Source organism: Podarcis melisellensis (assembly GCF_964234715.1).
Source record: "Podarcis melisellensis genome assembly, chromosome: 7".
In the NCBI taxonomy this organism is placed as follows: Eukaryota; Metazoa; Chordata; class Lepidosauria; order Squamata; family Lacertidae; genus Podarcis; species Podarcis melisellensis.
This window is the reverse complement of record NC_138539.1, coordinates 480,999-498,051: the sequence shown is the minus strand read 5'-3', so window position 1 is coordinate 498,051 and position 17,053 is coordinate 480,999. Positions and strand designations below refer to the sequence as shown.

The following is a 17,053-nucleotide window of genomic DNA, read 5'->3' as shown; positions in this document are numbered from 1 at the left end:
CCCCTTATGCCTACAGTCTAAAAGACACAGCACAAAAGGAAAAGGGGTGGGGAGGGAGGAGAAGGCACACAATGACTCCCACTCCTAAGCAGACGAGTCTCCTGCTGTGAGGCATCTCACAGTTCAAATCTGGGTGCTAGCAAACTCCAAGAAGATCACCCTGCATCTCGACTCCTCTTCCTCCCAGGGTAGGTAGCACTGGCGGCTTCTGGGGGGGGGGGAGCAGCTCAGCTGGTGAAACTGGGCGGCCTGCTTGCTGCTGCTGGACTCCTTTCCCCCCAGGGCAGCTGCTTCCAGCCAGGGGAGGCGATGCTGCCCTCCAGCTATAGATCTTGGCTGGCCTCAGTTGCCCACGAGGAGTCCTGGCTCAGGGGCCCAATTGTCTTTGGGGAACCGGGATGTGGTTCATGGAAGGGTGGGGGGGGGGAGCCAATAACAACAACAACAACAACAACAACAATTTTATTATTTATACCCCGCCCATCTGGCTGTGTTTCCCCAGCCACTCTGGACACCTCCCAACAGAGGACTAAAAACAGAATAAAACTTCAAACATTTAAAACTTCCCTAAAGAGGGAAGCCTTTTCTTTTGGATCCTCTTTGGGACCATGAAGCAAGTAGATATAACCCGTTCAGAGAGGCTGGGTGGGGTACAGGATGATGATGATGATGATGATGATAATAATAATAATAATAATAATAATAATAATAATAATAATAGGTGTGCTGCAGAATCAAGGGGCCCAGTTTGCCCTGGCAAGTTGGAGCCCTCAAAAGGCAGGGGGCGAATCCTGCATGCAGAAGTGTCCAGAAGGGAACTTGAGCTGAGCATTTTCCTTGACAGGCTGTGTTCCTCTCTGCAGAGAGGCTGTGCTGATCTGCGGAGGAAGGATCCCCAAACGCCGCCACCGTCTCCTTTCATGGGGGGGGGGGGGCTTCCAAGGATGGCTGCCAGCCCTGATGGCTCTCCTCCGCTTCCACGGCTGGAGGCAGCCCTGCTTCTGAACCCCAGCTGCGGCTGCTCTTCTGCTCGGATCCTGCGCAGGAGTTCCCGTTGCTGCTTCTGGCTGGGGCCCATTTGGCCTGATCCAGCAGCATGATGCCATGTGGCAAGGCTGCCCTTCCCTTGGGGGTGGCCCCACAGCCCCTCCTGCCTCCGGGACGTGCTTCCAGAGTCCGAGCAGGGGAAGCCGCGGGGGCCTCCGTGGGGACTGGGGCTGCCCCTCTTTCTGGGCGAAGGCAGAACTGAGCGTCAGAGGCAACATGAGTCAGCCCACCCTTCGTTTCCAAAAATACATCTTGCTTTAGTTTAAAAAGCTGAATCTAGAGGCAGCTGAAAAGAAAGGGGGGAGGAGGAGGAGGATCAGAATAAATCATAGAATCACAGAAGTGTAGAGCTGGGAGGGGTCCCAGGGGTCATCCAGCCCAACCCCCGGCAGGGCAGGAACCGCAACTAAAGCATCCCTGAAAGGTGGCCTCTCCACCTCAAAAGGAGCGCAAAATGCCTCTTGGCCCTCAGCGGGAGCTGAAGGTCTTGCCCCGGAGGGGGCTCTGAGACTCCCAGGCCCTTCTCGGCAGAGCCCCCTGCTGGGGGAGGGGGGCATTGGAGCAACTAGGCAAGGGGGCAACAAGCCACGCTAGTATAGGAGCCAGGCCTGGGGCCAGAGACCCGCTTTCCTCGTCCTCGAAAGCCCTTTGATTGACAAAGCCCTGAAGTTGTTGTCCTCCACTTCCAGGGGTGTGGGGAGGAGAAGGGGGTCCTCTGTGGCCCCTCAGGACTCCTCTGGCCCCGTCAGCCCTGGCAGGGCCTGTGTTCCCACTGAGGGTTAAGGGCCCGCCCTGCCCGTCTGACTCACCAGGAGCGGCCCAGCTGTGGGGAGGGAGGCAGTGGACGGGGCTGCGCACATCTGGAACCCATCTGGGCCGCGGACAGGCCGGCGAGGGTTAACGGGGCCGCTGCTGCTGCTGCCGGCACACCCTCCTTCCTTCCTCCCTCCCTCCCTCTCGCACCAAAGGCAGCGGCTGGCGTGGCACGGCGGGCTGAGTATGGCCTCCCTGAGCCCGTGGGCACTGAGCGATCCTGCCTGGCTGCGCGTCGCCTGGGTAGCTTCCCTGGTGCTGGGCTCCCTGGGAGTCTGGGCTCTGTTCCTGCTCTGCTCCCTGCGGGGACGCCAGCCCCCCAGCCTCTGGGCAGGTAGGTGCCAGGGCTGCCCATCCAGTTCCCTGTGGGCACGCAGGGCATCCTTGCCAGGCAGGGAGCCCTTCCAAGGGGCTGCAGGAGGGAGGGAGATGCTCTGGGCCCGACCCCCTCCTCTCGCTTGCAGGGGGCAGGTGGAGGGGCAGCAGGAGGCAGAGGGCTGCGGGGCCTTGAGCCCATTTCTTGGGGTGTCTGTTGCAGCTTTGGGGGGCGTGTTATTTATCATAATACTTGGATGCGATGCATTTATTTATCTCCCTTCAAAGTGAACTGGGGGGTGAGCAATATGGGGCACCCTCCCTCTGCCCTCCCTTTGCCCCTGCAAGGCAGTTCCTGTGAGCAAGGTTCTGATCCTGACTCCAAAGGGCTTGGAGGCTTGGCTCCCTGCGCTGGTCTAACATGTAGCATCGCTGTTGCGCCCATTTCACAGATGTGACTTAGCCACAGCCTTTCAGTGAGATGGAGCTCACCTCACTGGACCACGCTGCCACCCCATATTGCCCCAGCTAATGCAGCAATCTTCTCCCTCCTTTGACCTTTTGCCAGTGTCTCTCTTCAGGAAAATAAGGGCTGTGGCTCATTATTATTATTATTATTATTATTATTATTATTATTATTATTATTCCCATTATTTGCTGGCTTAAAGCAAGCAGCCGGTTTAACATGATTTCTGAGGAGCGAGAGGCAGAAGAGGCCCCTGTGGGAACACGAGGCTGCGCCCAATGGACCTCTGGCCCAGATGCGGAAGGGCTTCTCTTCGTTCCTCTCCGCTCCCTGACACCCCTCCCAATATTGCAATTTGGAAGGAATTTGGGGTTAGTTCATCCAAGGTCAAAACTCGATGTTGATGCAGAGCAACACAGGGACAGAATGGCCGTCCAAACGGCAAATGTGAGTCCATGCAAGAAAGTGTAAAGCGAGGCATGTGAGAATTCACTTCCCAAATACTCTCACGGGCTCTGAAGGGGGTGATCGACCAGGAACGAGACGTTGGGGTCGTGGGGAATAGCCCTCTGGACCCGTAAGAACATCACAAGAGATGGCTGGATCAGGCCAATGTCCAATCTTGTCCAGCCTCCTGTTCTCACAGGTGCAAGCAGGATTCAAGCTCAAGTGGGAGTGAGTTCCATAGCTTAACTGCGCTAAAGGATTATGAGACAAATTCATGGAGGAGAGGGCTATTGAAGGCTACTAGCAGGGGTGCTGGTGATAGGGGGCAGAAGGGGCTTCAATCCCTTCAATATTTGGGGCAGGGGGCTGAGCCCCCACCCATACTGCCCTTTATTAAAGATGTCTGGGGTGGTTTATGGTGCAGCACAGGAGCAAACGAGGTTTTGTCAGTTTTGGAGAAAGTATTCTGGAGCAGAATTCAGAAGAGCAACTGCTTTGGCCCCATTTCTGAGGCCTTCCTGAGGTGGCAGCTGATTTCCTGTGGCCTTCTGTTCCGCAGGCTGTGGCTTGCTTTGTCTGGTGGATAATCAAGTAGCACCTTGTCTCCCTCTCCTTTTTTCGTGTCTGCTATTTGGGCCTCCTGTGAACCGGGCGCAGGGCAACAGCCACGAAGCCAAGACAAGGAGCCAAGGAAAGGCCCACCTGAGAGGGGTGCCAGTCCTGAGCCCCCTCCTCTCTCTTCACATCTGGAGGAAGCGTTGCTTCTGAACCTCAGTTGCTGGAAACGGCGAGGTCTGGGTTCCAATCCTGCTTGCCCCGCTTCCCATAATGGGCAACTGCACAGCCACTGGGAGAACAGGATGCTGGGCTTGCTGGGCCATGGGCCTGATCCAGCCAGCCCTGCCTTCCATCCTGCCCTCTGGCTTGGAGTGGGGCAGTTCTCTTTTCTCTCCACTGCTGGCCTAACTCTCTGCCCCCACTCTCTCCCCCCAGGTCAGCAGCTGGGAGGAAGCAAGTCCCAGACAACCTCCGAGGTGAGTCCTGGCCTGGGTCTGTTTTGTGCTCCCCCAGCCCACCCTAGAGCTCCCTGCTGGGGCTCCCCTGACCCCCAGGCTTTGCCGCCTCTCCTGCAGACTCCTGGGCCCCACACCTTACCCAGCCAGATGGAAGGGGTAATAAGCATAATCTTGCCCTCTGGCCCTGTTGGCTAGTGGCCTCTCCTTTTCCCTGCCAGCCCCAAACCTTCCCCGAAGCATCTTGGAGCCTGCTGCTGCCCTGCTGTGGGGGCTGCAGGCGGGGCAGGGGAGGGTCCTCCTTCACGTGATAGGGGGCAGGCAGGGAGCCCTCAAGGCCCCCATTGTCTGGGCACTTGACAAGGGCACTCACTTCGCCTCCTCACCATGCCAGCGAGAACAGAAGGCTCTTGGTTGCGGAAGGAGGAGGAGAGGGAAGAGAAAGACGTCCACGGCAGGCTGGCACGCAGCCACCCTGCGCCCCTTCCGGCCTCTGCCCCCGGGGGGCACTGGAGGGCAGGGGGTGCGGCTGCGTCCCAGGGCTGCTTGCAGGTCCCCAGACCTCCCTCTTTTTGTCTGCCACCTCCAGAAGCGCCGGAAGAAGAGTGCCAAGGGAAAGCCGCCACCCAGTCAGAGGAAGGAGCAGGCAGCACCCTCCGGGCCGGACTCTGCGCCCCTGGCAGCAACAAAGCAGCAGGTGAGGATGGTCAGGGTGTGCCTGGCTAGGTGGAAGCCCAGAGGGTGCCTCTCCCCGCTTTGCACCTGCTGCTCAGGCCCAGCTCAGCTGCCCCCCCATGCCAGCACAGGGTGATCTCTGCACCCGCCTTGCACCTGGCATGGGAGGTGCTGGTTGGCTGCTCTGAGGAGCCTCTGCTGCTGCTGCCAACACCACCATGAACTCCCGAGGGGGCTTCTCCTGGCTGGATCCTTTTGCCACAGGCCAGGCCCCGGGGGGGGGCACCTGGGAGCCGTGGGCCCTCCGGGGGCAGGTGGAGAGTTTCTGCTCAGCTTCCTTTCCGGGGAGGAGAGGGAAGAGGTGTGTTTTATGTTGATCCAGTTCAAGGGCTTATTGTGGGAGGATATGTTACTTATTGCTGAATGTTATTTGCAAACCGCTTTGAACATTTGGGATGCAAAGGTTTGGGTTGCAAAGGCAGCTCTGACCCCAGAGGCCTCTCCCACTGGCCTTCCTATTGCAAAATATTCGATCTCTGAAGATGAGGCGAGCGATGGGAGAGGCTTGCAGGATGAGCCCTTCCAAAACCCTGTTTGAGAGCCAGTGGCGGTGAAATGGTTGGCATGTTGGGCTGGGAGCTGGGAGAGACCCGGGTTCAAGTCCTCCCCACTCAGCCATGAAGCCCACCCTGGACCAGTCACTGCCTCTCGGCTTGCTCTACCTCACAGGGTTGTTGTTGTGCAGATTCAGTGAGGAGGGGGAGAACCCTGTATATGCCACCTTGAGCTTCTGGGCAAAATAAACAAATGCAATCAATCAATCAATCAATCACTGGCCGGAGGGTGAAGGATGCATGCAGCACTTTTCCAACCTGTGCCAAGGGAGAGGGGCCCCCCCGTCTCTCCCTGGGAGTTTATGATCCCTGGAGATGCAAGAGGCCAAGGGGGGGGGGGCAGAACTGGGCACCAGAGCAAACCAGAGGGGTCCCCAAAATTTTCTGGACATATTTGGAAAGCTACGCAACTGTAACGGATTCTGCAAAATTCTCATTTCAAAGAAGAGAATCTGGTGCTCAGAATTCCCCTCCCGAAAAGCACAACAGGCAAAAGGTCTCCTAATATTCTCTAACGAATAAAACACAGCTCAAAGCAAACAAACGAAGCAGGCAACTCCCCTAACCAAACAAATAAATGTGAAGAATCCGAAAGCCACCTTCTATAATAATAACAAAAAACACCTGGGAGGGACAGAGTGGCTTGGCAGATGCCAAGGAGGATGTTTGAAGGCGCCGGGTGCCCACATGCGCCACATTGAGGACCCGGGGCATCCCAGGGGGGAGAAGAGGGGCCCAAGAGGCCCAGATCCTGCAAAGGCTCCTTCTTCTACCTCACTCCTGCCTCTGAGAGACAGGCATGCAGAGGCTTGTTATCTGAGGGGGCTGCTGGTGAGCACAGATGCTCCCGGCTCCCTAAGGAGTCTCTCCTGGGGGACCCACCACAACTGTCCCATGCGCAAGCCATGGGGGTTTGGCAGCGGAGCCTGAACACTTTGACCCCTTCCTCTGGGCTGGGGCTGTTTGGCCAGTTGTGAAACTCTATAGGTCAATGTGCAGAGTTCCTGATGTGGATCTACACACAGGGGAAAAGTCCCACTATAAATAAGTCAGAAATTAGAAGGTTATAACAACAAACAAACAAACCCCTATATAAAAATGTGTATAAAAATTTCCTGCTCTCTGGCGACATCTGGTGTTGCACGTTTATAGCGCATCCAAATTGTTGTTTCTTTACTAATGTAGCTGAGTCCCTGGAGCCGCCTTGTGGCGGTGAGTGCCACAGGATGACGCCTGCCTAGGACTCATCCTTTCATGGATTGTCTGTGGGTGCTTTCCCAACAGCCCTTCTCCATCTCTGTCCCTGGAGCGTAGGATGAAGGTGCTTTATACACAGTCAGGCCGCTGGTCTGTCTAGTCCAGGGTTTCAGGCAGGGGGCCTGGAAGCTGCCATTGGTCCGCCTTGCTCAGTTTTGTCTGCAGAAATGGCTCTCCGGGGTCTTGGGCAGGGGAGATTCCCAGCCCTACTCGGAGACAAAAGAACCACAGAACCGCAGGTGGAAGGGACCCGAGGGTCATCTAGTCCAACCCCAACTATGTAGGTGAGATGCTGTTGGGGACTGAACCTGGGACCTTCTGCCTGCCGTTCCCCTGCTCTGGGGAACCTCCTTTTAAGCAGAGTTTGGGTGGCCCTCCATCAGGGATGCTTCCATTGCGATTCCTGTCTTGCAGGGGGCTGGACTAGATGACCGCCGGGGTCCCGTCCAGCTCTACCCTTCTCTGGTTCTATGAAGAAGAAGAAGAGAAGAAGAGTTTGGATTTGATATCCCGCCTTTCACTCCCTTTAAGGAGTCTCAAAGCGGCTCACATTTTCCTTTCCCTTCCTACCCCACAACAAACCCTCTGCGAGGTGAGTGGGGCTGAGAGACTTCAGAGAAGGTCACCCAGCAGCTGCAGGTGGAGGAGCGGGGAAGCGAATCCCGTTCCCCAGATTATGAGTCTACCGCTCTTAACCACTACACCACACTGGCTCTGAAGCAATGTCCGCCAGGAAGCCGTGCTGAGCGCCTGCCCGGGGGCCTTGGGTGGGGCTGCTGGGGCTCTGGACAGCCTGGCCTTGTTCTCTGTGCCAGATCCACAGGGCACCACGCGGGTGGTGGGCAGGAAGAGGCCTTTCCTCTGCTCCTCCTCTGCCCCCCTGCCATTTAAGCCTGGGCCGCTTGCTGCGTCCGGCAAGACCCACGCTGCCCACGAAGAGCCACTTGGGGGCCCTGGCTCCATCCTGGGGGCTCACATGCAGCCGACCTTCACCCAACGCTGCCTGGCGTTCTCTTCCTGCTGCTGCTGCTGCTTCAGGAGGCCTGTAGGTAGCGCAGTGGGGGCTGTGGGGGGGGGGAGCTGTGGGTGCCACCTTCTTCCAGTGGAGTGGGCTCCTCTGCTTCCAGGGCCAGCTCTTGCCTGGCTGCATGGGGCCCTTTTTGCATCAGAAACAGGCCCTCTGCCTGCCTCTGGGCTTCCCAGCCCTTATAAGGGCCACAAATAAGGGGAGGGAAGTAGCTGAGTGGCAGAGCGTCTGCTTGGCATGCAGAACGACCCAGGTTCAACCCCCCCAGTGGCATCTCCGGGTAGGACTAGGCTAAAGTGCCTGCTTCCAGGACCTCTGCCCATCTCTGGGCTTCAGGGCTTGCTGTTATGGCCTGCGGGACTCCCTGCCACCTGCTTGTGGAGTGCCCAGCCTGGACCAGCAGCTCACAAGCAGAGGCCCCAGACCTCGCAGCCTCTTCCGCCACTTTTATTTCTGCCTCTGGGGGGGGGGGCTCCTGAACTTTTAGCTGGGGTGTGACAGGCAGGCACTAAGCAGCTGTTTCCCCACCAGTGTGTCTCCTGGCTTTCGGAGGCTGCACCAGCTGAATGCCTGACTGTTGTGCGGCTCTTAATAGCACTGGGGGGCCAGGGGCTGGGGGTCTGTAGCTGCCCTGGGAGTGGGGTCCTGCGCCTGGAGGATTGGGTCCTTCTTGCCCCAGGTGACTCCCATGGGTGGCTTCCTTTCGTTTTGGGCACCCCTCCGCCGAGAAGCGAAGGGGCCACTTTGCAGAGAGAACCCCGCTCCCCGGCCTACGTGGCACATTGTGTCTCAGGGGGTGAATCGGGCTTTGGAAAACACAAGTGCCCCCCCCATCTCCCCATGTTACCCACGAAGAAGAGGGTCAAGCGGACGGGCTCTCCAAGCGGCAGAAGCTTCGCGCTCGGCTCGGTTTCGAGCCCTGCTGGGGGGGCAGAGAGCAGCGGCGGCTCCTCGGCTTCGCCCGAGCTCCTCCTGGGTGGGGCGCGGAGCTTCCCCGGGCTTGTGGGGAAGGAGGGTGGGGCTCCCAGCTGCCTGCAGTCTCCGCCTGGCGGAAGGCGAGCAGGAGATGTGGGGGGTGTTTGTATGGGGCTTCTCTCTTCAGAGCGGGGCATAGCAGCTAGGGTGGGGGTCCTCTGCCCCCAGCCCCCCAGTGGGAGGGCAGGCAAAAGGGGACTCGGGAATTGGACCGCAGGAAGGCCGGGGGGGGCGGGGGTTGGGGTGCAAATGAAGCCGCGTGGGGTGATCTGAGCGGGGCTCCCCAAGGGCAGGGGAAGTGGGGTGCGCCACCCCCAACTTCCTTTTATTTTCCGTGCCCCCCCCCCCCAGGGCTGCCGTTACTTTCCTCTAACCACATCCTCAGGCGGGCTGAGCAGGGGCTGAAGGTGGGGGGGGGGAAGAGGGGGCTCTCGATATTCCCCTAAGGGCGCGCTCTATTTATTCGTTTTGTTTTTCCGTGGAAGGCGACGATGCCCCGCGTTTGTGTGTTCAGAGGCCCCGGATATCCCTGTGCTTGTGGGTCAGGCCAGCCGAGGTCAGAGAGCTGCCCTTGCCTGGCAGAGGTGCAGAATTCCTTGCCTGCCCCAGCCTGGGGGAGATGGGGGTCCCAGTGGGGAGGCCTGCGGGGCTCGCCCGGCGCCCCCGCTGCCAGCAGGCCAGGGACCCTGGGGGCAGGATAGTTGCCCCGGGGTGGGCAGGCGAGGAGGGAGGGCGCGCTGTGCCCCCCTGCTTGGCAGGGCGCTCTGTGTTTGTGAGGCTGGCAGCGGGGCGGGCGGATGGGCTCCGTCCATTGTCCGGGTCTGAATGGGCTCTGTTCTGCTGCCAGCCTGTGCCCTGGTTAATAATTCAGCCGGCCCGGCCGCTCGGCGCTGGGCGGGTGCGGAGGCGAGATAGACACTCGCCGGCTCTGTGGCGCACGCACACGCGCACACGCATGCACACACACACGCGCGCACACACCCTGCAGGAGCTGCAGTGCTCGGCAGAGCGGGAGGCGGAGCCTCGCTGCAAAAACGGCTGCATGTTGCTAAGGCGAGCCCAACTTATCGCTGCCGGCGCTGCTGCCGGGCTCCGCGTGACGCCTGCCAGGCGCTGAGACCCGCCAGGGTCGCCCCTTCCCCATGCCGCCGGCCGCCTGCCAGCTGCTCCCTGCCCGGCCCGCTCTCCCGGCTGCCTTGGCAAGGTAGGCAGACATGCTTCGTGGGCAGCAGAGGGGCAGGACGCACCCGCGCACCCGGAGACGGTGAGTGGTCGCGGGTGGGGGGTCTGCCGGCTTGCCCGCCCGCCTGCCTCCTTCCTTCCTAAGATGCGGCAGGAGAGTGCCAGGCTCAGAGGCGAGGGATGCCAGGACGGTGCCTCCTCCCCTGGCCGGCTGCTGCTTCCACCACTGTGCCCTGTCTGTGGGTGTCGTGGGGAGCCGGACTGTGTTCTCGGCTGGCCTGGCCTGCAGCAGATGTCCTCAGAAAGCAGAGTGGGGCAGAGCTGGGCGCCCCCTGCAGACTCCGGGCCCTGCTGTGTGGGCAAAGCCAAGCCATGGGGCGCTTTACATTCTCCAAACAGAGCCCCTTGGGCAGGGGGAGGGTGCTGCTGTGGGGCAGGGGCCCCCTGGGCCCCCCCACCCTGCGGTTTCCTCCCAGGCCTCCGGGGGTGCAGGAGTTGGGGGGTGGGGAGAAGAGGGTGGAGAAGCCAGGCCCCCAGGGGCGGGAACCGGTTAGGGGAGCTGGGCCTGGGCTCTGGCCTGCTGGGCTGGTTCCTGGCCCTGAGGCCAAGCAGTCCAGCTGCTCACAGCCAGCCCTCCTGCCCTCCTCCAGTCCTTCTCTAGGGCAGCGGGCAGCTTCTTGCGACCCAGAGAAAGGGTGAGTGGGGCTGTGGGATCCACAGGGGAAAGGGGCCAGTTTCCTGAGAGAGGCCCTTTGGGGCCCCGAGAAGCCCCTGTGCAGGAGGGGTGGGGGGGCAGGGGTGGGGCGCCTCCTGATTTCACCTAGGCTTGTGGTCCCCCCCAGCCTCCTATTGGTGCCCAGGAAGCTGTGTCCATGGCAACCACGAAGTGCCAAGAAGCAGGCAGAGCTGGCACTGTCACTTCAGCCCCCAGCCGCCCTGGAGGATGCGAAATCACCCCCCCACACACACACACACTTCCTGGCAGAGGCAGCCTGACGTCAGGCTCCCCAGTCAAGAGGCAGTTGGGGGCGGAGGGGGTGCACCTGAGAGGGGGCTGCATTCTGTGCTGGGGGGGGGAGGGGGGCCTCAGGGGCCTGGAATTGGCTGCTGAGATGAAGGCAGGCAGCAGAGTCTCACAGGGTCCAGAGGGCTGGCCTGGCTTAGCCACTCTTTCCCAGGAATGGGGGGGGGCTCCAGGGCTCCCTGCCTCCCCCTCTCCACCAGGACATGGGGGGAGCCTGTTGGGCACAGAGTCAGGCCACAACTGACCCCACACTGATGGGCAGCAGCAGTGGACCCACGGGGGGGGGGTCTTTTCCCCACCCTGACCTGGAAGAGCTGTCCTTGAGGATGCTCCAGCCCTGAGCCAGGGGCCTCTGCCCATCTCTCTGCCAGGTCCTGCCTGTGCCCCTTCATTGGGCCAAAACGGAACCCGGCTGGCGGCAGCTGCCCTCCAGGGGCTCTGGGACCTGTGTGCCCCCTTCCCCAGAGCAGGGGGTGAGTCGGCAGGGAGGAAGTGTGGCCTGCCGAGGGGAGAGGCAGGTGGGGCTGGGCTCCTAGCTCTGGTGGGGCAGGTGGTGGAGAGCAAAGTGCTCCTGCAGCAGCCAGAGTTTGGGTCCTCCAGGGGCTGTCTAGTCTAACCCCTGGCTGTGTGGCAGGACCATAGAGGCCACACACCCCCGGGCCAGCCTGTACCAGGGAAGGGGTGGGTGTGCCAGGGGAAGGATGCATGTGGGAGCGCTCCAAAGGGGGAGGGTGCCTGTCAATGCATGGGTGCCAGTGTCTATGTGCAGAGGGCGTGTGCGCACATGTGCGTAAGGGGCATGGGGTCTTGGGTGGGGTTGCATCTCAGCTGCTTTGCTTGAGGCCATGAGAGCCTCTTGGGTGGGAAAGAGAGAGGGCTTCCTGTGCTGGATGAGGCCGGGGGCCCACGGAGCCCACAGACAGGAAGAAGCTCACAAGCAGGAGCAGAACAGGCCCCCTCTGCTCAGCTGCCCTTCCCAGCAGTGGGATTGGGAGGCAGTGCTGCCTGCAACTGCGGATCCAGGGGTAGACCTCCCCTCCATCAATGTGTCCTCTTTTAAGGCATCTGGGTTGGTGGCTATGGCTGCCTCCTGTGGCAAGGAGTTCCACAGTTTAACCTGGTGCTGCTTTCTTTCCTAGGCCACGCCTCTCCCCAGGCTCATCTTCCTTGGAGCTCCATGAGTTCTCGGTTTTTACAGAGAGAGAGTTGTGGTTTCAGTTTTATCTCTCTTCTGAGATAGGGAGGAAAGACTGGGGAGGGGAAAGGGTTTGTTTAATGCCTGGAGCCTGACTAATTATCATTTCTCTTCCTGGTAAGGAAGGGCGCAAAAACGTGTGCCTTTCTCCCCTCCTCTTCCGGAATGTGTGGCTTGGCTGGCTTGCTTAAGATACCTGGGGACGGTTCAGGAGACAATCTCTGGCCCTGGAGCAACTTTTGCCGCTAGTTAGGAGGGTCATAAAGAACCATTTGAAACCCGGTGGGGGTCCACCTCCCTCCACTGCTGCTTGTGCTGAGGCATTCTGGGTGGGGGCTTTTGCTCCTGGCCCCCATCGTGCCCAGGTGAGCCCCAGGAATTGGGGGTGCAGCAGACCGGGCCTTGGCAGGGCTTCCTTAGGCAGTGCTGTTCAGTGGTTAGTGCCTTGGGTGGCCCAGCTCTGAATCCTCATAGTCCCCAGGGGGCTGTTTGGGGCAAGTGCTTCTCCTTCAACCTGATAGAAGTTCTCCCTCCGCCCCCCACCTCCAGGCTCTTCCCCCTAACCTGGAACCCCACCAGGAATGCAGACACCCCCCCAGCCTCCCCTCGGGTACTGGAGGCCAGCTGCTTGGGAGTGCCTGGGAGTGGGGTGTCTATATCGCCCCCCCAAAGCAGAGCTTTCATAGCTGGTCCTAGCACAGGATTGGCCCTCTGGTGTCACATGTCTTCTCAGGCCAGGGGGATTCTGGGTGAGCGCCAGGATTATCCTGGAGGATCATGACCCCCCAAGTGTGGGGCAGGATGGTGCTAGCTGTCCTTCTGGGAGCAAGTGAGCTCCCCCTGAGCAGCCCCACCGGGAGCCAGGACAGGCAGCAGGCGGTTGAGACTGACGGCTTGGCTCCCACTGGGGGTCTTTGGATGGAGGCTTCTGAGGCTGGCCAGGAATTTCCCCTCCCTCCCGCCAGGTTGCCAAGTGACCCCCTTGGGATGAGGACTTTGCTCCCCTGCCTGCTGCAGGATGCGGCTTGGCTGACTGGCTCGAGCTACCTGGCTCCACAGGCAGATCCTCAGGGGCCATTGTCTGGGCTGCAGAGCTGCTCCTCAATGGGGGGGAGGGGCTCCTAGGCCCTCCCTGCAGGACAAGCTGCTTTGCTCTGGCCACAGGGACCCCCCCCCCGTCCTGCAGAATGGGGGCCCAGGGTGGGGCCAGGCTGCTCCCTGTCTCTGCATCTCTGACCCTCTCCCCCCCCCCTGCCTTGCAGGAGGTGATGTCTTCTTCCCGCCGGAAGGAGAAGCCGAAGATGGCGGAGGAGAGCTCCAGCGGCAGCAGCGGGGGCTCTCCGAGTCCGGGGGACACCCTGCCCTGGAACCTCCCGAAGCACCAGCGGACCAAGAGGACCAAGGCGTCGTCCGGCAACGGGACGGTCCTGGACCCTGCGGAGAGAGCGGTCATCCGCATTGCAGGTAGAGAGGGCTGAGGCTGGGAGGCCCAGATCAGGGGGTCTCGCTGGATCGGGGCCCTGAGGGTGAGTGGCTCTCCTGAGCTGACCCTGGCGAGGGCACCAGGAGCTTCTGTGAGCCACCATCCCTGGCCCTGGCCCTCCTTGCGCCGTGTTGTGGCACCGTGTTGTTGTGCACTCCGGGGCCACTTGCCAGGGGGTGCTGGGGTGCTTTGGGGTCTCCTGTTGCAGCTGAGTCTGGGCTGGGTGTTGTGTTGGAGGCTTGCGTCACGTCTCTTGAGTAATTGCCCAGCGGAGCTCTCTAGGATGGTCTGTAGGTGGTTGAGATCCACGTTGGTGGAGGGAGTCTGGGGCGCCTCAGAGACCCCTTGGGAGTTGCTCACGGGGCACTTGGGGGGCAAAGTTGTTTGCCTCCGTAGGGAAATGGATGCCACGTTTGATGCAGCTCCTGGTGAGGTTTCCGTTGCTCCATCCAGACAGGGTTTGTGGGGTCCGTTTTCGCCACCCTTGAGAGGGTGCTTGTGAGTCTGTGCCCAGCAAGGTGCCCTCTTGCCTGCTGCCCTTCCTGGCTGATGGAAACTGGCCTGGTTGCCGCTGGGTGTGATGGAGGGTCACAGTTTGGAGACCCATTCTTTCTTTTTGTAAATTTTATTTACATTTTTCATTATTACCATTTCCAAAATCACATTCGCTTTCAAAAATATATTTCGACCATCAATATCTTTCTTTTAACAAAAATATTCAGCGTCTTCCCTTCCCTTTAATTTCACCACCATTCCTGCGTATTCTCATATATCGATTTAGATCACTAGGGTTGGTGAGCCTTTCCGTGTTGAGGGGGGCGGGGTGCCTGCTGCCCTGAAGGAGGTGGCAGGGTGGCCCCTCCTCGGAGGAAACCCACCCTGCGCCCGATGGTCTTAGCAACTCCCACCCTGTTGCAAATACCCCCTTTGGGGGCAGAGCAGTTGAGGTGGTCGTGGGGCACAAACACAGATATTTGTGGAGGACACAGACCTCCTTGACTCATTTTGATCTGGGTTGAGATCAGGGTTGGAAGTGAATCAGCCTTGGTTGCCTTGATGGGTGACCTTGTATCGAGAGAAGGACGGAGCGAGGCCACATTGCATGGCGTTTCTCCTGCTGATTTTGAGATGCTTTTATTGTCGATTGTACATTGCCTTGAGATATATATGTGGAAGTTTAATAAATAAAAACAGATAGGTGGGCGGAGGGATGGTTCTCCCCTCTCAACCTGTGACTGCTAAGTTTGCTCAGGAGGTTTTGGCAAGGAACCCGGAGATTTTCCAAAAGTGCCTCTTAACCTGCTGCCCGTTTCCTCCTCCTTCACAGCTTCTGCTACAACTGAGTTGGGACATTTCTGATGAGCCGTTATATTTTTTGCATTCGCTGTGTCATCAACAGTTGCAGTTGTAGCCTTTAACTGTCCTCCCCACCACCGTCTGCTTGTTTTGTGGAATTGTCATCCTCTGGCCCAGGGGGAGCTGCCTTCTGCGGGGGGTGGGGGTGGAGGTGTGCTGGGGGCCAGGAAGCCTGCAGGCCAGTTATGGTCAGAAATGGGGGGGGGGTATGGGGCCTCCCAGATTGCCTTGCTGCTCTGACCTCCCTGGCAAGGGCAGCGGGGGTGGCTACAGCCCCCTGCAAGGGGGAAAGACCTTCCTCCTCACAGTCCCAACTCCCCAGCTCAGGGGGCTGCTGCAGCTGCAGAGAGAAAGGGGTGGGAGTTGGGGGGGGGACTTGAAGCCCCGAATCTCCTTTCTCTTTCAAGACGCCTCCATTCTTCTGAAGTTAGGAGAAAACACTCACTGTATAAATAAGCTTTTTGTATACCAAAAATTTTGGTGCTTCAGAAAATTACCACCTAACAACCCCCCTAGTGAATGCAAGTGGGGGGGGCGGAACAGGTGGGGGTGGGTGATATTCCTTCCTCTGGTTTCCTCCTGGGCCTGAAATGCAGGAAGCTCTTCTGCCTGCCTGAGGATGAAATCTCATTAGCAGAGCATTATTAGGGACCTCGGCTGGGATCTCACAGGCAATAAAACATCCCAGAGGCCGTCAGTTGAGCCTCGCCTCCTAGGGAAGCTTTGCTCAGAGCAAACCTATTGAGATTAGTCATGTTTGTTCATTTCAGTGGGCCTACTCTGAGTAAAGCTTATTTGGCGACAACCCCTTCTCACGTGAGGCCCTTGTTAGGGTCATGGAAGGAGCCCAGCGCCAAGCGACAGAGCCTGGAGATGACAGAGGGGGCCCAGCTCAGTTTGCAGGCCAGGCCATGGCAGCATCCTGCTCCCCACAGCCCCCTTGTAAGCCTGGCCCCTTATCTTTCTCTGCTAGGAAGTCCAGTCGAAAAAGCTGGAAGCAGGACAGGCCACATGAACTGATCTTGCTAAAGACACACACACACACCAAGCAGGTGTTTTACTGTCATGTACTTTCAGACTAGACTCCTGTCATCTGCTCTCCATGGGGCAGCCCTTGAACGCCTCTGGAAACTGCAAAAGGGTCCAAATGCTGCAGCCAGACATTTGCTGGACAACAGCTGATCCTACCTGAAGATCCTGTTTGTTCTTTGTTGATTTCCTCCTTATTTTGGGGCTCAACTGAAGGTGCTGGTTCTTCCCTTTAGCGAATTGGCACCTCATGGGCAGCCTAAGGACCGCTTTTTCCTCTCTGCCCCTTCCCATGCGCTGTGGTCCACATCAGAGGTCCTGTCCATTGAGGGGTGGTGGGTGAATGAGTGCAAGGGGGGCAGCAGGGCCTCTGCAGTGGAGGCCCCTCCATAGGGGAAGAAGAAGCCCACCTGGCCTGCCCTCTGCTCTTATGCTGCCCTCGGGAGAGAAGGGGGGCACATGGGATCTGGAATTATTTGCCTTTTGCTGCTGTTGGAGAATAAGTCCTGGAGCCATTGGAGGGGACCCCAAGGGTCATCTAGTCCAACCCCCTGCAATGCAGGGATCACAGGTCTGCTGTTTTTTATTGTTTGCTGGAGCCTTACAAGACAAACAAACAACATTGTGGTGTTTTATCATTTTGTAACTGGATGGTCAGACCCCTTGGGCTGGGCGGACAGTTGTTGCATGCAAACAAATAAAACCTGCATGGCTGAAGGCCAGACGAGTTCTCCCCAAGCCGGTGGCCTCCAGAGGTTGGTTTATTATGTGACAGAAAGGGGTGCGTCTCCCTCAGGCGGGAGATTCCACAGTCTGGGATTCTGATGCACCTGGACCAGTGGTTCTCCGAGGGTGCGACAAGAGAGGAGGGCGAGTGTGGCAGGAAGATTCAAGAACAACCGATATTATATTTGGGAACAATTCATGTTCTTATGTGCATTGTTTTATATTTCCTGGATGTCTCTTAGTCATATTATAAAGCAGTTGTGTTCTGTGTTATAAATCGAGCAGTGCCAGGAGTTGTTTCGTTTTGTTTTCCAATGTATTGCTTATCAGTAAAAAAGAAAAACCAGTGTGGCATGAGTAAATTTTCATTCTGATAGTGTGGCCCATTCTGAGCAGGGGTGCCAGAGTG

At 58.8% G+C, this 17,053-nt stretch overlaps 1 protein-coding gene across 6 annotated transcripts in view; it reads left to right on the top strand.

Annotated features, from left to right (window-relative positions):
- Window positions 1-2,031: 2,031 nt before the first annotated feature.
- Window positions 2,032-17,053, top strand: part of PLEC (plectin) — a gene marked incomplete at its 3' end in the record, with an annotated part of 109,328 nt that continues 94,306 nt past the window's right edge. For 3 of the 6 annotated variants that reach the window (XM_081919567.1, XM_081919569.1, XM_081919561.1), the window contains exons 1-4: window positions 2,032-2,194; window positions 4,082-4,122; window positions 4,691-4,798; window positions 13,313-13,514. In XM_081919567.1, coding sequence (XP_081775693.1) covers window positions 2,047-2,194; window positions 4,082-4,122; window positions 4,691-4,798; window positions 13,313-13,514 — 499 coding nt within the window. In that variant the 5' untranslated portion in view covers window positions 2,032-2,046. Of the gene's footprint in view, window positions 2,195-4,081; window positions 4,123-4,690; window positions 4,799-7,566; window positions 7,693-9,823; window positions 9,914-12,246; window positions 12,416-13,312; window positions 13,515-17,053 lie in introns of those variants that run through there. The other 3 variants (XM_081919570.1, XM_081919572.1, XM_081919564.1) reach the window with 3 other exon arrangements.